A 24,136-nucleotide genomic window follows, 5' to 3' on the forward strand; every position below is an offset into this window, starting at 1 on the left:
TTCTGCCCCTAATATGAGGGCAATTAGAGATTCGGGCAGTTATTTTCTTTTCTTGTCCAAAGTTCTTAACTGATTGTTGCTTAAGCCGCAAGAGTTTATGAATTTCAATATCTTATTGGGATAAATCACACAAATGGTCATTCCGTCTTCCCGTTCCATGTACCAATATTAAACATTTTCTTGTCATTCCATCTTCACGTTCCATGTATCAATATTAAACATTTTTTCGCTATGCTTTTACCAGAATTGCTTGAACTGCACCGGAAATTGATAATATGAAAGCTTATTCAAATCATTCATTCAATGTGAACGTTCCATTTAACCCTAAAAAAGTAGGTCAGATACGTATGAGGTAAGACAGTGCCGCTCAATTGGACCCTAATGACCAAGGCTTTGTTTGGGAATTAGCTGATTACATTAGCTAATTTGACTAGCTGATTTAACTAACTGTTTGTGTAGACTTGTTTGGTAAAAATTAGCTGATTGATAATAGCGGTTTGTGCAAAAAGACGAATAAGAGCATTAATTTTGGCGCAGGAAAAGAGGGAGTCTATCTATTAGGGTTAAAGAAGTCCATTAATTTTAATATTCCAAAACGCTAATTGAAAGAGCTCATTTTAAGAGCTTTTTCTAAATTAGCGTTTTCATCCCAAAACTCTCTCCCAAACCTCTCTCCACCAAACACTCCAATCAGCGGTTTCAATGGTCAAACCTCTAAAATTGGTCAAAACCGCTCTTTTTATCCCAAAACGCTCTTTACCAAACAGGGCCCAAGTGAAACTTGGACCTTTGTCTTCTTTTTTTTTATCTATTATTAATCCTAATTAACTCCAACAACGGTAGAGAGAGAAATTTGCAAACTGGATTCTTCCATGGTGTATTGAATTTGATACACATCAACAGAGATAATTGAGTAGAGATTAAAAAAAGCACTTGAATCCATAGTGCATTAAATTTGATAAGAAAACTCCATTATTTCTGTTGAATTTAATAAGAAAAAACCGATTTTCTTTGTGATTATAAAACTGAGGTTCATAAATGTCTGAATTTTTCTGAGGGGAAGTCCAAGAAGAAGAAGACTGTTCATTTGGCTTCTGCAAAGTGGAAGGATGAGTTTGCTAATTTTTCTCTCTACCGTTGTTGCTTGTTTGTAGGAGTTAATGAGGATTAATAATGGATAAAAAAAGATAGAAATTTGTTAACTAATATTTTAATTAAGTAATTTAATCACCATAGGATTATTATTAGGCTAGATCTAAAGGTGAAGGTCCAAGTTTCATTTGGTTATTAGGTCCAATTGAGCAGACAATATTCTATTAGAGAGAGATTTTAAGTGAATTGACTTAAATAGAAGTACATATCAACAAATTCTGGTGAAAATATAACCAAAACACATTCAATGTGAGACTTAACGAGATTGTCCATATAACCGCTTCAAAATGTGTTTCAAGGAGTTTATAGAAAGGTTAGGTATAAAATTAAGAAAAGTCATGAAACAAAATGTAATGAAATAAAGGAAAAATGCTAGTATAACCCATTACATTGTCAATGCGAAAGGATTTAGCAATGCCTTTTGAATGGAAAGTTGCTATTTATAGGTGGGGGAAAGCATTCCCATTTCTGCACGGTACAGTTGCAGTGAGTACATGCTATGTAAATAAAACGAGAAACAGAACAAAACACAAAGCTCAGCTAATTTACCAATAACAGGTAGAATCATAATCTGACTGAGTGTAAATGATACATTGATGCCTGCACTCTCATAAAGCTAGCTCAGCCAGCAAGACATTCAGCGAAACATCAGCCAAGGTTTATAGGCCAATATCTATAGCATGTGAAAATTTTGCAGCCAAATCAAGTAAATGACCAAAGATCCCCATCAAATCAAAGATACCCGAGCAGAGAGTCCTAAATCAGACCATCAGGAAAATAAAAATTTGAAGCAAAAGAAAAATAAGAAAGTTTGATACTGTTGCTCTGGGGTTTCATAAACGATAAAGACTTCCATGGCAAATGCCAAATTAAAACTCATCATCATCCTCTTCAGCTATGTGCTTCGCAAGTTCCTGCTCCTGCTGTTGTCTCTCCCTCCTCTTTTCAGCACTTTCTTTCTCCTTGTGCGAATTTGGTGGAAACCTAAGTGCACGTACGGCCTCATTGTGCATGTTCAGGCAGAAAGCAATCCTCGAGTTAAATGCAATTTGAGGTTCATTTGTAGAGTATATATCTCCTGTTTCCTTTGATACCATCCATCCCTTAGTATGATCTAAAGTAGCATCAATTGCACCATCTCTTATTGCCTTTGATACAATACTCTCAGCATCAGCAACAGGGTTTGCAGAGTCCAATCTTAGCTTCTTGGCCACATCAGCCAGCGAAATACGAGAATATGAAATACTGATGTTGCGAAGTCCAGTTCTTATGACATTGTGGCGCAATCTAACAATTAGATTGTGAGTTCCATCTTTATTGAAAGTAGTTGAGAACTTCTCTGCAACAGATTTGAAGAGCTCCAAGTCCCCTATTCGAACAGCCTGAAAAACACATTCTTGAACAATTATTTAACACCCAAAACTAACCTGCTATTGACAATAATCAAAAGCAACCCAGTGCTAAATTGAACATCATGGCATCCCTCCCAACTCTTATTAACATAAAATGAGAGAAAACCAAGAAACCTTCAATTTAATTCTGAATTTCATTTCGAATAGAAAAGTAAATTAAAAAGTCTATTTAGCGAAGACTTGCATTTGTTAGCTCAAAGTACGGCCTTAAAGCATTCTCCATGCCTTTCTGCATGAAGACAGTCCTCTCAGGGATTTCTCCCAGCAGTAACCTGACAATGATTGCCCATTTGTTACACTGAACTCGAAAACCAAGGGCTGCAATAGGTGCTTTCCGGGCAGCTTGAAGGAGGGACTCCTTAGCATCAGTGTATTCCAACTGGATCGTTCTGATCTTTCCCAGGTAGAAGAGGTATCGACAGAACTGATAAAAAAGAACAGTTAAAAGCATAGAATCTGCAGGCTATGAGTTCTAACTAACATTAATATCATAGGAGATGCCATCTTATAAAGATAAAACTATTTTTTGTGCAATATATCCAATATATCCAATATAAATTTATTATGAATTTAATTATTTTAGTTCCATTTATACCATTTCCCAATATGTTTGAATTATTTCACCAGTTTAAACGCTAAATTATCAGCAGTTGAAACACACGTAATTCCTATAAACAATACTAACACCAAATTATCTGAGAAACATGTCTAATCCTTAAATTTTAAAATCATGAAAGCCAGCAAGACTATCATCAAGATAGCCATCATTGTGTCCACAGAGTATTATTTTCAGTCTTCACAGCCAGTAAGATTACATGCTTGTTCATATTTTATCACACGAATGAGAGAGAACTCAAAATGCAAGATCACGTCCTATGCTTAAACAAGCAGAATCATGTGGACAAGCACAATCAAGGAACATATTCAGCCTTAACGACCCCAGGATAATGACTAATGCGAACTTATTGGAAATATTAAAGAGTAAAGAGTTGCCTGCTGATTCGAGTGAGCTTCAAATCGAGGGGCCTTTGACCTCAGCTTCTCTGCTTGGTCATACAAGTTATAGTGGAGATAATTTCGAAGTAGCAGGTTAAGAAGTGTTTCCTGCATCACAAAATTATCCGAGTATGAGACAAATAGCAACATTGACATAACGCATCTGTATATCAGAAAATTTACCTGACCAAGCTCATCATGACGCAATGTTGCAATGCGGTGAAGACCAAGGAGGTTACTGTTGATGAAACAGTTTGCCAGAGTAAGAAAACAATGTATATCATGCATATGAAATAATTTGGATTGATTATACATGCCCGTGCTCAGTAATTCATAAAGGTGCTAAAGGCGCAAGGCAAAAAGGCATGCGCCTGAGTCACACAAGGCATACTAAGGCAAAAAAATATATATTACCATAAATGACAACAGTTAACATTTAAGAAGTGATAAATTCTAAAATGCAATAAATACTAAATCATATCCACTACTTTAGTCATAAACTGCAACATGAAATAAATCCACTCCGACTCTTCCATAATTATAATTCACAATGCTCCTCCATTCACTTTTATAAGTCATTCTACAGAGTTTCACACAAATGAAGAAACACAATTAATTTAAAGTCAAATTACTAATCTAACCTCCAATCAATGCCTTAAAAGTTGATTGAAAAAAGAATAAAAACTCTCTCATTCCCGTCATTCGTTTCTCTCTCTCTAAATTCAGCAATAAAGTCTCTCTAATTCAAAAAAAGCATCATTAATGAATGTTGGAAACCAGAGTAAGTAATCAATACTAGAAGAATGATTAGCCATTAATGAAACAACGGAAAGAATGGGAAAAAAGACGCCAAAATTCCAATGAAATTCTATACAATACTTATTTTAGAAAAAAGCTCGCTCTCTAATGAAGTGGAATGGAGGGAGTAATAAATACTAAAGCTCAACCAAATCCTGAGTTAACTAACTACTTTTCATCGTTGATCAAAAAAAAAAAACTACTTTTCATCAAGAGTCTCCATATTCATCACTAATCGATATCACCATCATCATCTCCAACATCAGCAAATTCACCTTCAAGGTTCTCATCGTCTTCATCCGCACTATACACATCTAGAAAGTCGGTTTTTTCTTCCTCATCGTAGGAGTTTTTCCTCGAACACTAGAACATGATGCTTCAGCCTTTTCCTTTGGACACTAGATGATATTCTAATGAACAGTGGAGATCGAAACATCTAAATGAGAGTACAAAACCCTAAAAGAACCCAAAGTCAAAGATGCACACCTAGGTGCACTTCTTATAACCAAAAAAGGTGTGCTTAGGCGCAAGTCTTTGAAAAAGAGACCGTCTATAGCATTTTGAGGTGCTAGGTCTAGGATCGGGTGAGCCTTTGAAACAGAGACCGTCTATAGCATTTTGAGGTGATAGGTCTAGGGCCGGGTGAGTCATGAGCCTTCAATAACTATATGAATAACATAATGTGTAAAAATTACCCTCTGATTTCAGCAAGATGACCAGTGAGTTCATAACTGAGAGAATAATAAAAGAAGAGCCTCGATGCTAGAACATCAACGGTCCTCCTATTCATGTTACGCAAGCGGGTCATGCTTGCTGATGAACAAGCTTTAGCCTACAAAAACAACAGTTCATGATTCAGCCCAAAAAAAGATAAGAAAATGAAGTGCAACACTTGAATTAATTGTTTGCAGCTTAACCTCATCATATTTCTTCTGATCAATCAGATATAACAACACCAACAAGTAACAATATATCTCGAGTTCTGGTAAGGGGTGTTTCACAGGAGCTTGAGTCACAGATGTTGCAGTATCAACCTCCATTTCATGCTCATCTTCCTGCGACAAGGTTCGATAGATAGTTCAAGAGCCAATTACACTCAAGGAAAACACCACAGTTTGGCGGCCTTAATTAACCATTGTAAATTTCATTTAGGAACCTAAACACCTACTAATTAGATATACAACTAGACCATTATCCATATACAAAATCAAATTCATGAAACTTCACAGCACAACCAAATGAATTGTATGATTTTGAATTATCATAAAGCGAAAAGGTATAAGCATGTAGATTCAACAACTTAAAATAGCACGAATATATTTTACAGAAACCCAAAACTCAAGACGAGCTTAAAAAATGAATACCTTGGGGAGATAAGAGGACAGCCGACTATGAGGCTCGGATCCGGGAGTAAGCGCGAAATTGAGGAAGGCGGAAAGCACTTGACCCTTGAGCTTCCGTCTTAAGGCCATTGTCAAGCGTACAGCCCGGACAATACGCCGCACTTCTCTGGCATAGGCACCGGTCTCAATCAAAGAAGCAATCTCCTTCAAATCTACAAAACCCCAATTCAAAAAAATTAGAAAGCAATTAAAAAAAAAGCCGAAGAAACCAAGTAAGAACTTACGGTGCAGAGTGGAAGGAGAAGACGAAGTTGTAGAATTGGAAGGAGCTGGGAGCTCTTTCATCTCGACATCTTGAGTCATATTGAAGGTCACTGAATCAGATATAAAAGTATCTATTAAGGTTAGAAGTTAAGATCATAAAAGAAGGATAAATAGAGAGTAAATAGACTGGAACCAACCTTCGAATCGCGAGATGGAGAGAGAGGTGAAATGGTGGATTTGGAGAAAAAGAAGTCTAAAGTTTATACTCCAGACCTAGTTTTCTTTCCCTGCAAGTTTAACTACCAATAAGATATCGAGAGAGAAAGAAGACGAAGAGGAAATATGCTAAAACGGTATCACTTCAATGCTGCATATACATTTCCAAACGGTGCGTTTCATCACTACTTCATTGTGCGCGACCTCCTAATTGGATGAGCTTGTAACCGGGCGGAAATTTACAGGGAAACTTATATATAAATTCACTTTTAAAACTACGTGTCAATAATTATATTAAGTAATAATTTTATATTATGTTAAACTAGTATGAATACCCGTATAATGTATGGGATTGGAGCGGGATTGGATAAAAATAAATACAATATTAATTTGTAGTACATATTCAAAATTTTAAAATGATAAAAAAAATTAAAAAAATTGGAAGTATTTCAAATTTACATTTATTTGGTTTATTTTTGCAATTTTGGAGATGTAAATATTTTTAATTTAAACAGTTATATTCACGTGCTAATAAAAAAATTGAATTGAAATAAAATTGTTATATTTAATGATGAAATTATTTTATTTTGTTAAATATTTTTTTGAAAATTACATTCTAAGTATAATTATACCACACCAGGATTCAACGGAGTACAAGACGGTGTAGTACGTCCAATCATTGCAGAACAATTTGAGATCAAACCATCTTTACTTCAAATGTTACAAAACAGTGTCCAATATTATAGACTACCTAGGGAGAATCCAAACACGCATCTGACAAGTTTTTTGGAAATCTGTGACACCTTTAAAATCAACAGGATGACAGCAAATGATATTAAGCTTCGTCTTTTCCCATTTACTTTGAAAGACATGGTTGAACTCACTTCCACCAGGAACAATCGCCACTTGGGACCAACTAGCCAAGAGTTTTCTATCTAAATTCTTTCGCTTAGTAAAAACAGCAAGAGTTATCAAAGAAATCACATCATTCACCCAGTATAAAATTGAAACCATCTATAAGGCGTGGGAACGTTTTAAAGAACTGCAAAGGTTTTGCCCACACCATAATCTACCCCAAGAACTACGGCTAAATTTCATCAATAGTGTACAATTTTTACCCCATTTCACACTTTGGTGTACAACCTTCATTTTGTCACACTAAAATGTACGACCTTATAGATGACCTCCCACTATGGTATATGGCAGGTAAAAATGACCGGTCAACGCTTGGTCAACGCGCCACCTCAGCAATTTTCATTTAACTCATTAATAAAGATGGACCCACCTAATGTGCAATGATCAAAATACCCCTTATGAGGTTTCCTTCTTAAATACTTCACTCTCTACTTCATTTATTTCCTATAAATACTCTCTCTCTAACTTTCACTTTCTCTCTCTAACCCTTTCTCTCTCCCTCTCACTAACCCTCTCTCTCTAATAGATTATTTCCAATAAATTCAAATAAAATGTGTTGTTAAAAACATGTGTTTTTAAGTTGATCTGTTATCATAAGTGAAGATTGAACGATATAGATTCGATACCTTAACGATGGAGGAAGATTCTGTTCTAATGGCAAGAGTTGCAACCTATTCTTTCTTTTCTAACTAAAAGCAGATTCGCTTTCTCACAGAAACTCTGTTCGTAAAACAAAAACCCCTCTCTTCTTCATAGTTAGTGGATTTAGCCGAGGAATGGGAAAGAATGGTTAAGAATCTGAGTTGAATCATTCGATCGACTGTCTTGTTAATGTGGCGACTCAAACCTTCTGATGTTCAGAAAAGGAGGCGACTTAAAATGTGATATTTGCTGTTAAATTCTAACTTTCTCCTTACTTTTTCCTTGTTATGCTGGCAAGGGAAATGTTGTGATGCTGGCGACAACAAGAAAAACCAAAGTTACCCAAAGTAAAAATAAGTCATCTCCTTATATTCTCATAAATCTTAACTGATAAAAAGAGTTTTTAAAGAAGTGAACTTAGATCCAAAGTTTATCCTTTTTCTAATCTCATAAAAAGCTCTCTCTTTTTTATGGTTCAGAGCAAAAAAAACATGTGATTTGTGTCTATTGCTATAAATTCATTTAGCTCTATGTTTTTACAGTTGTTTCCGAATTAAAATTGGAGAGAGAAAGGGTTAGTGAGGGAGAGAGGAGATAGAGAGAGAAATTATTTACAGGAAATAAAGGAGAGAGAGTAGTATTTAGGAAGGAAACCCATAAGGGGTATTTTGGTCATTGCACATTAGGTGGGTCCATCTTTATTAATGAGTTAAATGAAAATTGCTGAGGTGGCGCGTTGACCAAACGTTGACCGGTCATTTTTACCTGTTGTATACCATAATGGGAGGTCACCTATAAGGTCGTACATTTTAGTGTGACAAAATGAAGGTTGTACATCAAAGTGTGAAATGTGGTAAAAGTTGTACACCATTGATGAAATTTACCCCAAGAACTACTCATGCAAACCTTTTATAATGGTATAATCCCAACCATCATAGGAACAATTGATGCTATGGCTTACAATATATAAAAAAAAAATAATGACTTTTTAGTTTGATATTATTTAAATTAATACTTAACATAATCTGCTTCAAAAAAAAATACTTAACATAATAACCCCCACCTCCCCATCAATCAATAAATTAAACAAAAAAAACTTAACATAATTGTAAATAATTTTTCAAATCTGAATTTCTGTGTAAACTTCCTATAATTTACTCATATAATGTAATTAACAAAAAAAAAATACTCTTACCATTTAAAGAATTTTTTTTTTTTTTACTGATGTACATGTTTAGTACATAGCTCATCCACATAATATTTATTTACAAAATGTTAAATACTACTTATCACTAATAATCAAAACCGTAAACTATTAAACACCTGATCTATATTTAACCTTTTCAAATTCAATCTGAGTAAAATTTGTTCATATCTTTTATGATCCCGTAATAGTTTTTAAGAACGCTCTTTCTTAATTTAAAAAATAAGAATCAAAATATTTACGATTCTTATGGAAAGTGCCGAAATTACTAAAAACGAATAGAAAATAAAAATCAAAATCATTAGGCTGTAGAAAGATATCACCTGGTTAATATGCTAATTGATCATTTTTAGAATTAATTTTTCAATATTGGACTCTAATATTTTTTTCATGAATCTTTTATTCTGAAATTGTTAAATATTATACATGATACAATTTGAGACCCATGTAAAACAAAATTTGGTTAACAAATTTAACATTTAAGTATGCTTAATTTAAATTTTTTAAAATTTATTTTCAGTTCCAAAAGGTAATAAATATGATTATTCAATAATTATATATTTTACATATATTCGGGCAAATAAGCGAGTGAAAAACTAGTGTATATATATTTTGGATTTTTATATGAATATCACAGTTGGTTACAAAATTACAATTAAATCATATCATTAAAATTAATTTTCAATATGTCATTATTTTTTATAGTTAGTACAAAGACTTGCACGCTCAAAAAAATCTATTCCCAACAAACTATTCTTCGTATATTCTGCTCCATTCCTTTTTGCTTCCAGTGATAACTATGTGCACTGTTAGAGTTCGCTGACGATTTCGTTGTATCCTGGGAGACGGGCCATCAACGATCGCAAAATTGATCTTAAGGATACTACTAATACATGTCTCATTTCTTTTCTCATTCCCCTGTTCAATTCAAATGTTTACTGTCATTTCAATTCGTTTCTGTTCATTTCAATTACTTTCGTATAATTTCTGCTAGTTTCAGCTAATCTCATATTTCATGTAATTCCGTTCTACATTGATATATTATATCTGTTACATTTTATTATTTGGAGTTATCCCATTTAACACTCATTTCATTTCTGTCACCAGTAAATGGAATACTGCAATAGATTTTGATAATAAGTTAGATTTCAGGTTAGGCCACACATCTTTTCAAAATTACAACATATACCAAGGAAAATCTATATCTATATAGTGCAATATATGTCCTATTGCAAAACAATTGCAGTCAACAAACTTGTAATTTCTTCAATTCATCCTTTTGAGTTGACATTGTAATTGCTAACCATAGTACATGATCATACTCAAAGCACTTGGAACATTCTATTAAAATATATCAAAGACACAATTAGTTTCTACAACACAGATCTTCGTTTATTTTCTGTAAAGAAAAAAACAAGTTAAGATGAGAATATTATTAATTAAGAAATGATAATGAGCTTTCCACAATCAAATTGAGCTTTCTTGAATAGCAACCCAGCAAGAAATTTGGCCAAAATTTGATCTCTGACAAGGTTCAATAATTTTCCACTACCTTGCTGTATAAATCCAACCAAATAAGCAGTGGTAACAAGATCAAAGCTTCTCCATCTCCTTTGTTGAGCATATTTCTTCAACCCAATTTCAATCCTCTTATTGTCAGTCAACCACCTTGGCCTAAGTCCGGTGTCATAGGATGGAGTGCATCTCCAGCTATACAAGTGTTGCCTTTGCTTATATTTCCCCACAGCAACTCCCATGGTTGTCTATATCTTAGATGACTAACTATTATATTCTCTGCTTGAGTCTTTTCTACTACAACCTTCATCATTTGATACACTTCATTTTCAAGTTTTCTTAGCACAAATTCCTTCATCTTTATTGGGTCTTCCTCTAGTTTTTTTGTCTGCAAATCACAAACATAATGAAATTGGTAAACCTTTTCAGTTGAAATGTAAGAGTGTAATTAGTGTTTATATGATTGAAAATTACCTAGATTATTAGGAGTCCAAGTGAAAAACCAATAAACAGTTGTATCATCACATGGGAGGAGACCAGATCGATAGCCATCACCAAAGAACTGCATGAACTTTGAACCAAAGCCATGATTTTCCTTGAAATTCGCAAACCCTCTTATGGCTGCTCGTCCACTATAAGCTGGTTTTTTGAAACCCAACCAATTTGCTACAATTGAGTTCACCCCATCACACCCGATTAGCACCTTCAATTCACAAATAGTGCATGCTACTCAGTATTAAATGATGTAACTAAAACATAGTCATTTAACTTGTCTAAAACATACCTTTGTTTTAATGATGGAACCATCATCAAGATACAGTAACTTAAAGTAACCTGATTCTTCAATTCTTCCAACTTTGGATGAAAATTTTATAGTGCCGTGTGGGAGCTCTCTCGCAAGAGTTTCCAGTAAAATTTGTCTTTTAACACATCGTACTTCAACATCTTCCCTGCCCATCAATCAATTCACTTCTAAATTTGTCTTTTAATATATACTTCACGTAATTTACTGATGTACTTAATTTAATATCTATTTCATACATATATAAATAAGACATTAATAAATTAATTAGAACATATATCAAAGACAAAAGATACTTAAGAAATTAATTATACCATATATAAAGATACTTACTTTCCGTTGTCCCTAAAGGTAAATGAACTTCTGAATTACTTTTGCCAGTGACAGTGGAGGTGCCAACAAATCTGCAATGGGATTAATCATAAATAGACTGTTCAGAGGTGTTCAATGGGCTGGATTTTAGACCAGAAAAATGACTTTAAATCTATTCAGGCTTACTAAAGTTCATTTACATCCTTGTGAGTTTTCGCTTATTAGAACAGCACGTAATGATGCAGTGCAGTCAGTCCGATCTATTAATATTAATTATTAAATTTATATATTTACATATTAAATATTTATTTTTAATTATAAATTTTAATTTTTATTAGGGTAAATTCAAAAATATCATATGGTTACACTTTTTTTTTATCAATGGAATGCTCGTGGTTTTTCTTTTACGAACAGGAGATAACTGAGGTTTTTGCTAAAAACGATCATCTTTTAGTTTAATACTAAAAAATGACCGTTAACAACCTAAAAATGAAAATTTTCAAAAACTAAAATTGTTTAGTATCACACCACTATGAAACCATGTTTTTAATTTTCCAAAATCATCATTTAATAATCTCAAAATTAAAAAAAATTGAAGAATTAAAGTTAAACTATTATCAATTCTTAGAATTTTCCAATTTTGAGTTGGTCAATAGTAATTTTAACAATGTCAATCTAAAAACTTATTGCTTTTAGCAAAATAAAAAAATCACAGTCCTTTACTATTGCAAAAAAAAAAAACCATAAGAATGCAATAGACGAAAAGTGTAACTATTAGAATTTATCATTTTTATATTTTAGATGGGTGGAGTTTTGGAATTTGATTCTTAAACCCGAATCCAATTGAAATCGAGCCCGTCAAGAATACCAAGGCAGGTTTGAAGGGCATAAAAATAAAAAGATGTAAGTTAAAGTTGGAGCATATCGGGGTTACCCATGAATGAGTTGATGCTGTTCCCGGAGAGAATGAGCAATGCCAATGCATGCCTTCCAAGCATTATTCCAAGTAGTAAAAGCATATCCACTTGCTCTCAAACTGTGTGATGATTCTAACACTCCAACCCTACAAATGAGGAGGTTAGCTTAATTATTGAAAAGAAAGCTAAGTAGAAAATGAGGAGGTTAGCATAATTACCTGTGCAAAGCAAGAGCAGTAGTAAGTCCAGCAATTCCAGCTCCTACTATCACAACATCTCCATCACTTGGGATGCTAAGGAATTTCCACATCTTTATTAAAATATCATGACGCTATCAATTACGTCTCTGTCTGATGGCTTTTCTTTTGAGCTTAATTACCAAGCCTAATTAAGGAAATACCATGATCATATCACTTACGACAATTCAAACGTCACCATGTCAAATTTTAGTTTTTGTTTTCTTCTTTTAATATTATTAATTATCACAATAACCTTACAATTATCCAAGAGACTCAATTTTAAATACTCTGCGCGTATAAAACAACATAATTTCAATTACAATAATACAATTAAAATTCTTACTAACAAAAATGGACTATCACGACTCCCTTTATTTGTCAGAAACCCGAAATTATTATGCATAAAATATTTTTCCAATTTTCTCATGTTTGTTTATTTTGAAAAATAAGTCAACAAGATTAGTTAGAAAAAAAATTGTATGAATAGATTGAGAAAAATGTTCCCCTTTTAAGTCCCTGTTTGTTCGGGGAAAAATATTCTGCAGCAAAATATTTTTCCAATTTTACAGTGTTTGTTTGGACAGGAAAATAAGTGCTAAGTCAATGGAAAAGGAATTAGGAAATTAGAGAAAATGTTTTACCATTTTCAAAACGGTAAAACATTTTCCCCCTAGACATATGCGTTTAGAGAAAAATAGGAAAAACATTAAAAAATGTAAAAGTACGAAAAATATGAAACACGAAAAAACATGAATAACATGAAAACGTTATAAAACACGAGAATATGAAAAAACCCCGGAAAAAACATGAAAAGGTGAACAAACATGAAAAACACAAAAACGCAAAAAAAAAAAGAAACACACTTGAAAAAGCACAAAACATGAATAACGCGAAAAAGTGACGAAACACGAAATATACAAAAACGTGAAAAATTCAAAAAATACGAAAACGTGAAAAATACGAAAAACACGAAAAATGCTAAAAACACAAAAACGTGACAATACGTGAAAAATGCAGTAAACATGAAAAGACGAAAAACGTAAAAAACACGAAAACGTGAAAAATATGAAAAACATGAAAAAACGTGAATAACACGAAAAAGTAACAAACTGCGAAAAATAAAAAAACGCGAAAAAAAAGAAAACGTGAAAAAGGAAAAGACCGAAAAAATGCAAAAAAAAAAAAACACAATAACATTGATAACACGAGAGAACGTACAAAAAATGTCAAAAATGTGAAAAAACGTTTTTCGTGTTTTAACATTAGTTTTTTTTCATTTTTTCGTGTTTTTCCACTTTTTTCCATGTTTTTAATATTTTTTTACTTTCGTGATTTTCGCATTTTTCCACTTTTTTGTTTTTAACTATACTAAACTTTGCAAGTATCTCACCAACTCACTAAATTTGCTTATTCTATAACAACTAAATACAAAAACATATTAAATCTAAATTCCAAAAATACATATTCATCTATTCGAGATATAATTTTTTCTCTTCTCCTACCTTTCAACCTATTATAAAAGTTAGTGTTGCAGGTTGAGAGATCAAATAGATGAGAATTGAAAGTTAGTATTATGGTTTTTGAGTTTAGTTGTTACAAAATAAACAAGTTCATGGAGTTGGTGAGACACTTATAAAGTTGAAGGAGCTAATCTACTGACAAGTTTAGAGAGTTGGTGATTAGAAATAATCAAATTCAAGGAGTTGGTAAGACACTTGTAAAGTTTAGGAAACAAATCTACTTTTAAGGAAAATTCAATGAAATAATGATGTATTAGGCCTTTTATCTTTATTCTATTATAATTTTTCCTACAAAATTTGTTTGTGTCAGATATTAATATATACATGTCTATGAAAAAATGGGATTTCAGAGGACCAACATTTAGTGGATCAGAATTATTTTTTATGGAATGTCTTACTTACTCCTGCCTCAGCTTTCCGATCAACCAATCCCCTATTTCAGGGGCATCTTTGTCTTAGGTAGGGCCCGCGATCTCTGATTAGTCGAAAGATCCCATCCTCTCTGGCCTATCATTTATTGGTCGATCCGGCTGGCAACTCCTGCATTTCCATGAGGGGTTTCATACAAGTTTGCTGGTAGGAGCCCCTCTAGTCAAATCAATAATCAATATAAGTTTTTTTATTTTATTCATTTTTTCATCAATGTTGGGCCAGTCGAGGCTCGTCCATGTCCAATCCCAATGGAAAAACCTTCAATTCGCCCTTAGCTATAATCCACCCATCTTCTTCCAGTCCCTGGAAGCCCTCCTCCCCTGGGCCTAGCCTAGCCTTTTTTCTCAAAAAGAGTCTTAAGTTCAGATGCTTTCATTGTTGACGAAGACCTGCAGTAATAAGACAAAAAAAGTGGGGAGTTTATGCCTTGAATGAAAGGATTGCTTTTACTGGTCAAATAATAATCTTCTGTTCATGTTATATTCATTCTCTTCTGTTTCTAATTAGATATTAAATTCTATTGCAATATCCTTAAATTTTCACTAGAATAGATTTTAATGGGATTATGTGTTTATTTTCCACAGATGGGGGATTCCATTTTGAAGCTAGGTGTTCATTATAGGAGGAAGCTTGAAATCAACAAAGATACTAAAAAAGAGAAGTATCTCAATGGTATATATACAGTGTTTGATCATTTTCTAGATGTCGATAAAATTTCTTATCCAAATATTAGGTCGTACTTAAAGGATATATGGTATAAAGATGAGAAGGTGTACTATAAATGCAAGATATCAAATCAGTTCTTATTGATTTATGATGACGATGATGATAGTATTTTGGGGGCAATTAGTGGTTTAAAAAATGGTGACAGATTTAACATATTTGTTGACCATTATAATCCGCTACGTGTTGAAAATGGATTAGTTGATGTTGCTGAGGAGTTAGTTTATAAAAAACCTGATAATGAAGCAGAATTTTTAGTTGAAGATTTAGTGGATAAGTAACAACCTACTGATGGGGTAACAGTCAATGAGCAGGATGTGTTTAATTCAAGAAATATCGACAGTGTTGCTGATTGGGGTGAAGAACGAAATGCAGAGTCAACATGTGGAGCTAATTTATCGGACTTTGTATGTGATGGAGAACCGAATAGTGATGGAGAATATGAGTGACATGAACCACACACGAATCTACATGACATGTTTCCTATTGGGATTCTTATCGACGATGATGAATAAAAAAACTTCAAGAAGCGAGAGAAAATATGATATATTATAAGAGGAAGAACAATATGTCTCAATAAACAACTTTTACCTATTTTAAGAAATGAAAGAACGTGAGAGAGAGAGAGAGCGATAGGGTGAGGGAGCGGTCAAGGGAAATGGAGAGGTCGAGCCACTGGATCTGGCTGGGGGGATGGGCTGCGGGGTGGATTTGGGGGCAGAAGGGGAGAGGGAGGTGGGAGGTAGGGGTTCGGCAGGGAATGGGAAGGGTGGGATCTTCGGATCTGGGGCGGAAGGGGAGAGGGATGTGGGAGGTAGGGGATCAGAAGGGATAGGGAGGGGCAGGATCTTCAGATCTAGGGATGAGGGGGAGGCAGGGCGAGTAGTTAGGTAGGGGGGCGTGTTGTGTGGCTAGGGAGGGGAGGCCAGGCGGGTGGATTGGTAGGGGGGTGTGGCTTACGGCCAGGGTGTGCGCGGCATAGGGGCGGCTGGCGTAAGGGTAGGCTCGGCGTAGGGCATGGGCAGTAGGCAGGGGGCGGGCAGCCTGTTGGCGGAAGGATCGGGGGTGGTTGCGGCAGTTGGCACGGTGGTTGATGGGGAAAATCTTGGCAATAATGGGGCAATTAAAAATACTTTTGAACAACTGTTAGACAAGGTGCCGAACGGCCTCGCCCGGGCGGACTGGGGGGTGGACACCTCATGGCGACGTAAGCGGTGATTGGCGCCGAAAGCAACCAATCGCGGAATCAAGCTGCTCGGTAGGACCGGAGCTCGGAGTATGGAAGAGTCGCCACCCACGAATGGGAAAATGAACACCGATCTCTTGTGGGAGACCGGTGAGGGTTCGGGAAACTTAGGTACGAACCGAGAAGGCTAGCTCCTTTCCGGAGAAAGGCTACTAGGCACCCCAACATCGCCCGGTTATGAACCACCGGCCTCCTACTCAGCGTGTTAGGCGATAACGGACTAATCGCATATTTCTTTAAGTTTAAAATTCATTTGAAACCTTTTCTTTCTCGCTTTGAAAACCGTTTTGAGCATGTTATTAAGCCATTTTAGTAAAGAATCACCCATTTTGCATAAATTTAAAATACATAGGAGAGAGAGGGGGAGAAGAAAGAATTGATTTATTCACGGTGTGATTTTATGCTTTAGACTATACACTAACTCTAAGCTAATCTCACTCCCCAAAAACGAGTTTATTTACATGGTTCGTACCTCAATCGCCGTTGAAACGATTTAGGTACGTTTCAAAACCCTGTTAATGATGTTCCCTCGAATCGCCGTTGGAATGACTCGAGCGTTTGAAAACATTGAGCAAACCATTTTAATCTAAAAACATGGTTAAGCATACAAGTCAATTTATTTTGAACAAAATCATTTAATTAGGAAACGATTCAAAACTCTATTATTTACAAATAGAAAACGATTTTAATTACAAGGTTCGCTTAATCCGTCGTTGGAACGAATTAAGGTTTTAAAACGTGATGTTTAGGAAGTGGTTTGAAATGATAGAAAAAAAGCATTTTATTTACTCTTTAGGAATATCTAGAAAAACTTTTAGTTTAAATAAGCAAGTTAAACTCTCTTTTTGTGGTTTGTTTTCCCTTTTTTCACTCAATTGAACCTTACTTGAACATAATTACAACAATTAACGAATCAAGGTCCAATTTTACCCAATCAAATATATTTAAAATATAAACATATATATACAAAAATAAGATAGGAATATATATATATATACATAGTTTTATCTAAAAATAAGGATGTATCTATAGATAAAAATGAATAAGAAATACTATATGATATAATAAAGAAAATGAGAAAAAGTACTAAACAAAATACATTTTTATCCTAATTATAACTATGTAAAAATAACTAAAACTATACAAGTTTAAAAGAAAAGGAAAGTAATTTGGATCCCAAAATAGTTTATGAATATATAGGAAATATCCCATCCTCAATAATGGCTAAATCCATTTAAATAAACCAAAAAACTATATATACATATACAAATAATTCCATAAAACCAAAACAATGAAAATTATAATCGAATATACAAAGTAAGTAAATATATAGATAATTATTGGGTGAATGCCTCAAAAATAATTTTAACTAACATATTACATAATTATACATATATATATAAGAGATTAAATATCAAAAAAAAATTGAAGAAATGGGTTTAAAAGAGTATTTTCGGATTTCAGCAGATTACCGACGGAAAATCCGTCGCTAATCTGCTGTTAGTGACAGAAAAGGCAGAATTACAGATTTAGTCCAACAGTTTCCAGATTTATTCAAAAGCTTTAGATTAGATCTATTCTATCGTTTTGGACCTCCGAACTACCCAAATTGGATCATAGTCTATAACAGAGACTCCTAAAACGATGTTTTCTTTTAAAACGTTATTTAGAAATATTTTCCAAAACTTATAATTACAACGTTTTTAATCCCGAACTACCTTTGGATCGGATCACGGTTCGTATTGGGATGTTAAAACGAGGTTTTTATTTCAAAATAAGAACGAACGTTTATTTAATACGAGACAAAAATAAATAAATACGGGAAATTAAATAAGACGTGATAAATAAATAACTAAATAACTAAAAACTATATCCTAAAAAATAAAATAAGAAAATAAAGTAAATGAATAAATAAATGAAACCAATAAAATGAGTCTAGTCCTCGGATAATACCTCAAGATCGGTATTTGACGGCTGAAGTCGATTGATTCCACGAGTTGTCTTTTTGTGTTTTTCGGTTTTTTTAGTAAAAATTTAACTTTTAGGAAATTCGGACTTTTTGAGAAAAAAATATTTTCCTAAAAAAATTCATTTTCTCTCTCTAAAAATGTCTAGAGTGAGAAAGCTCTCCAAAATCCTCCCCCCCAAATGCATGGGGATCCGTGCCTTATATAGGCGAGGATCCCCGGAAACTTTGGGCGACGCCCGATTAAAATTGGGTGTCGCCCAAAGGAGGTTGGGCGAACGCCCAACTTATGTTAGGCGAACGCCCAACTTGCGTTGGGCGAACGCCCAACTTTTGTTGGGCGTACGCCCGACTTCTGTTGGGCGCGCGCCCAACTAACGTTGGGCGTTCGCCCAGCGCAGGTTGGGCGTTCGCCCAACGTCGTTGGGCGTCCGCCCAGAGGCTGTCGGGCGTGCGCGTCCAGCGGCCGTCGGGCGTGCATCCCGCGCTGTCGGGCGCGCGCACCCAGCGGCCGTCGGGCGCTCGTCCCGCGCTGTCTGGCGTGCGTCCAACTGTCGTCGGGCGTGCACCGACTGCCGCTAGGCGCTCGCACCACGTCGTTGAGCACTCACGAGCCGTCCACTCGACGACCGCAACTCCTACTGACCTCTCGTTTTTTTTATTATATTTTTTGCTTTAAAACTTCCGAAACCAACCGCTTCAACCGTCTCGTTACAGGTTTTCGTCACAGGTCCTCCGACTCGGTGTCTACAGTTGCCCCTACTTTCTTATTTTGACAGTGATGTGTGTGTTTTGAAAACGTTTTTTGCTAACGCAACACATGCAATGTAAATATATTAAAGTAAAAGACACGTATAGAGTAGGAGGAAGAATACATGATCTCTGCGCTGCGCGCTCCAGCTTCGTCTTCGATCCTCTCCGTCCTTGCCTTCGAATCGGCTGCCAGCGGACGTTTTTCTTAAGGATCCTAGCCTAAATCGACCGCGGGTAAATAACTCTTTCTAGCGACCCCAGTCTCTAAATCGATCGCGGGTAAAAATGGCTCAAAAGTAACCTCGGTCGTGGACCAAAGGTAAGAAGGCTCAAAAGCAACCTCGGTCGTGGACCGTAGGTAGGATGGCTCAAAAGCAACCTCGGTCGTGGACCGAAGGTAAGATGGCTCAAAAGCTACTTCGGTCGTGGACCGTAGGTAAGATGGCTCAAAAGCAACATTGATCGTGGATCGAAGGTAAGATGGCTCAAAAGCAACCTCGGTCGTGGACCGTAGGTAAGATGGCTCAAAAGCAACCTCGGTCGTGGACCGTAGGTAAGATGGCTCAAAAGCAAAAAATGTTCTTTCTAGCGACCTGAATTCTAAAATGCTGTCGTCGGTATTTTCACTGGAGCTATTGTCTCGGGTATTTGAGTTGTTTGATAGGAACGTCCTCATCTTTTAGTCTGGAATACTTCAGACTAAAAATTACTTTTCTGTTGACTGTTGTCTGTATTTTGACTGGCGCCACTGTTCTGTAAAATTTCGGCTGTCGTCTGGAGTCATATCCTTATGGTATTGGTCACCTTCTGGCAGAAACGCATGCTGAAACTGACTGCCAATCGGAGGCCTGTGTACCTGGTAATTAATTATTTATTTTTTATCTTTATGTCACGTCGTACCTTTTTCGCTATTTACGGGAATTCCATTCCCTTTTTCTATATAAGGTGGTGGGGTTTCATTTCAACCCCACGCCTTCTCTCTCTTCTCTCTCTCTCTAGCTTCTAACTTTGAGCATTCTTGTGATGGATTCGGATAAATACGATGGCACGAAGGGCATGGAAGTGGGTTTTGCGAACTTGACGGGAGGGGCTCCCTTTCAGGATCCTGATTCTCATCTAAGCCGAACCAACATTAATCAGGTAGGTACCCCTCTACTCCTTTATCTTTGGACTAGACTTCTAGGCTTTAGTAACTCTACTTTGAACATCATTTGCATGCTAACCTCTAAGCCGTTTAGAAGACCTTTAGTTAGAAAATACGAATTTCTATGCACGTAAGCAATGCTTTATTTATTTTTGAAAGAATTTGACCTATATGCATGTGAATAGTAAAAATACGAACAATGCATGCCAATCAGTGAAAACATGAATAGCACGTGAATAGTAAAAACGTGAATAGTGCACCTGAATAGTAAAAACATGAATGATGCATGTTAACCGCAAAAACGTGAATAGTGCACGTGAATAATACAAACGTGAATAGTGCACGTGAATAGTAAAAACATTGAATAATGCATGCTAACCGTAAAGTAAAAACGTGAATAGTGCCCGTGAATAGTAAAAGCGTGAATAGTGCACGTGAATAGTAAAAGCGTAAATAGTGCACGTGAATAGTAAAAGCGTAAATAGTGCACGTGAATAGTAAAACATAAACGACTAAATCAAATGCTTTTAACCTACGTTAGAATTGGATTAATCTCCTTGCAAACACGCGGGAGAGTGGAACACCAAAGAATAATGAATTAATCAAATCTTATACAAATGACCCTAAGAACGAAATCTCACAACGTGACGGTCTTAACTGACAGAGAGCTCTAGGTTAGATTTAAACATAACCGAAAGAATAACTAGGTTAACAAACCTTTATTAGACGTAATCCTAGGAGCGAGATTTAAACTTACCCGTTCCGTTCTTCCCAGATCATATGCATTTCCGGGACCACAGAGGATATCCATGCTTAGCATGCCTTGCTTAGCCCGGCGGCCAAAGCCCGGGTACGAGAGTTGGGCTTCGAGCCCTTTATCCTGGCGCTGCCTCGCGCCAACGGGGTATGCGACCGATTCGGCCTGCGCGCCTTGTGTGAGAGATGGGTGGACTCGACCCACACTTTTCACTTCTCATTCGGGGAGATGACTGTTGGTCCCTTATAACGTTACAAGTATAGTTCCAAGGGGGGGTTAGGAACTATTTAAACTTTTTTCTTATTTAGGGCATACTTCTTTTCTTAAGAGAAAAGGTTTTAACAGTGGCGCTGAGTAAACAGCAAGATACTGGCTTAGTCAACTGGTGACTAGGTCAGTTTCTTAACTTGAGTCAGGAGATAGCACTTAGAGTCTATTCCTGAGCTCAGATGTTTGATGCGCACAACTCAGCTTGACCTCTTTACTTGGTCAGTTTTTGGTTATTTAAGCAAGCAATATATATAAGGAGTTTAAGGTAAGAAATGCGTTACTCAGCAGATTTATCCAGGTTCGGCTTCTAAGCCTACGTCTTGTCCCTAGAACACGTTTCGAGCTTTCGAATCCTCTACTGAGCTCTTTAAAGGTAGAGCCTCAAACCTTTTGCAATCTTAGCAACTGAGTATAACAAGAGTACCTTCCTCTATACCTCTACTCAATCCTAATCTCTCGCTGAGTACTATAACCGAGTACTCAGCCTCTCCTTTCTAATCTCTAGAAATGATAAGTGTTTGTCCTAAACAATGATTGCTAAGACACCTTAGATGATTGAATAATCACTCTAGACTTTTACACAAAAGATATGAAATTTAGTGTAAGATTGCTTTGCTTTTTTGCTTGCAGAACTTGCATAGAAATTTGGTCAGCGTAATGGCTTGATCAAGTTCTGTGTTGGATGAAGCTTCTGATGACACTATTTATAGAGACGTCTGGACATCGGTCATTTCGAATTTCAAAATAACCGTTGGAGGGAAACGGCTTCCTGTCGTTGTCATCCTGTCTTGCTCAGAGCTCTCGGCCAATCAGATTTGAGTGTCTTCTGTCCTCGGTCAGCTTTTGGTCAGCTCGGCAGAATGTCTCTCCTTTCATGGTAAAGTTAACTGGACAGCATACCGTGTCGTCTGAACTTTACCCAAAGTGGAAACACTTTGTCTGGAAGTTTTCCTTAGCCAGCTGCTGTCTTGTACGCTTTGTCGAATCAACTCAGCAGCTTCGTTCCGAAGTTGTTCCCTGAAGGTCTTCTAGATCCTTCTTCCGCTGAGTTGCGTTTTGTCCATAATGACAACGTTTTGACATTCGCGGGCCGAGTTGTCTTGAATCGTTTAACTTGGGCTTTGACTCTTGTATTGGGCTTGGGCCTTTTAATCCTTATGTCTTATAAACAATTTAACTCAACATTGAACAAACACATTAGTAGAATAAATCAAAGCATTTAAACTTAGTGTGTTTAGAATATTATACTTAAACAATTTTGTCAAATCAAAATTATGTGGAAAGGTGTTTCAACAAACTCCCCCATTTTGATGTTGGCAAAACTATTCAGCGAGGAACTCAGTGTTGAGCTCCCCCATGATAGTTGACCTAATATAACTTAATGAACTCCCCCGTCAGGGTTGAGCTACTGACTTAGTTTTACTCTAAACATTTAAAGGTTTAATCGAGTAAGTCTAAGGTCAGTTTTCGGATATAGGTCAGCTCATGGAACATATTCTATTTTACTCAGTATTAAGCGGAAGGTTTTAACATTCAGAGAGCGCTGAGTAATTTGTTGTTCATTGAGTTTTATAAGACAATGTTTTATAAACATACAAGTCAATGTCAAACATGTTATCAGTATTGGGTACAATCAAACAAGTTTTATAGGCATTAAACATAGTTGATATAATTGAAGATACATAATAACTTAATACACAGCATCGTATAAAAATAATTCATAACTCAGGGTTTGAACAGAAGATGCAAGTATTGATATTTAATATAGATAGTCAGCGTTTACAAACAACAAAAGAAGATAGGGCATAAAGACTGCATACTTAGCCTATACTGATCTAGCCTATACTGAGCTAGCCTATATCTATTTCTTTTTCTTCTGTTTGGACTGACTAGACTCATGCTGTGTTCTCGCTTGTTCTTTCTCCCCCGTTTTGTCAGCATCGAGAGGAGGAATCCTAAAGGCGTCGGTTAAGACGGCTCTGGTCAGTTATGTGGACAGCGCTTTAAGTCTATCGGCGCTTTCATTGACACCATCAAAGATAGCCACTCCATTATCTGAGACCTCGGAGGGTATATTAAGCTCAGCAGCGCTGATCATGCTGACTGTGAAGGCTTGATATTTGCCTATCCAGGTAAGTGCATCAGTCAGACCAACAACGACTTGATGGAATGTCTTGAGTAAGGAGGTGTCATAGTATTGACGCTGAATATTGCTGTGACGTATGTGGTTGAAGGTTTGTCTGGTGATAGACAACATTTCATTTTGCTTCATAGCGTCAGTATCCATCTCTTGCTTGTTCAGATTCAGCAATCGAATGGCCTCACCAATTTGCTCTACTGAGCACTGAGAATAGGAGACCATTTGCTCGTTGGTTTTGATTTGCTTAGTGTGAAGCTGAGCAAAGAGCATTTTAACTTCATCGGAAGTAGCATAGCGTGTGTTCGCAGCTGACAAAGTCTGAACTTGTTATTGAAGAGCATTGAGATGTTGAACTATTGTCAGCTGGATCTCAGCCAGCTTTGCGATGGAATCCTGCTTAGCTTGTTGTGCTTGAAAGGTAATGATGAGACTCAGCAAGTCCTTGAATCCCTTAACTT

At 36.0% G+C, this 24,136-nt stretch overlaps 1 protein-coding gene, 1 non-coding gene and 1 pseudogene across 2 annotated transcripts; all 3 read right to left on the bottom strand.

Annotated features, from left to right (window-relative positions):
* Nucleotides 1-1,677: 1,677 nt before the first annotated feature.
* LOC136222344 (probable 26S proteasome non-ATPase regulatory subunit 3) lies at nucleotides 1,678-6,320 on the bottom strand. Its single transcript, XM_066010010.1, has 9 exons — nucleotides 6,163-6,320; nucleotides 5,986-6,075; nucleotides 5,723-5,913; nucleotides 5,276-5,413; nucleotides 5,054-5,190; nucleotides 3,744-3,798; nucleotides 3,558-3,668; nucleotides 2,749-2,988; nucleotides 1,678-2,534 (listed from the first exon to the last, which is right to left on the bottom strand). Exons 2-9 carry the CDS (start codon nucleotides 6,062-6,064, stop codon nucleotides 2,022-2,024), a joined length of 1,464 nt encoding a protein of 487 aa, XP_065866082.1. The 5' UTR covers nucleotides 6,065-6,075; nucleotides 6,163-6,320; the 3' UTR covers nucleotides 1,678-2,021.
* Nucleotides 6,321-7,145: 825 nt separating this feature from the next.
* On the bottom strand, nucleotides 7,146-7,252 carry LOC136225175 (small nucleolar RNA R71). The gene has a single exon (XR_010686905.1). It is a non-coding gene; the product is annotated as a small nucleolar RNA R71 (small nucleolar RNA).
* Nucleotides 7,253-10,381: 3,129 nt separating this feature from the next.
* On the bottom strand, nucleotides 10,382-12,798 carry LOC136222666 (monooxygenase 2-like; annotated as a pseudogene).
* Between the last annotated feature and the right edge of the window lie 11,338 nt (nucleotides 12,799-24,136).

The sequence above is a fragment of the Euphorbia lathyris genome, chromosome 3 (genome assembly GCF_963576675.1).
Source record: "Euphorbia lathyris chromosome 3, ddEupLath1.1, whole genome shotgun sequence".
Lineage (NCBI taxonomy): Eukaryota > Viridiplantae > Streptophyta > Magnoliopsida > Malpighiales > Euphorbiaceae > Euphorbia > Euphorbia lathyris.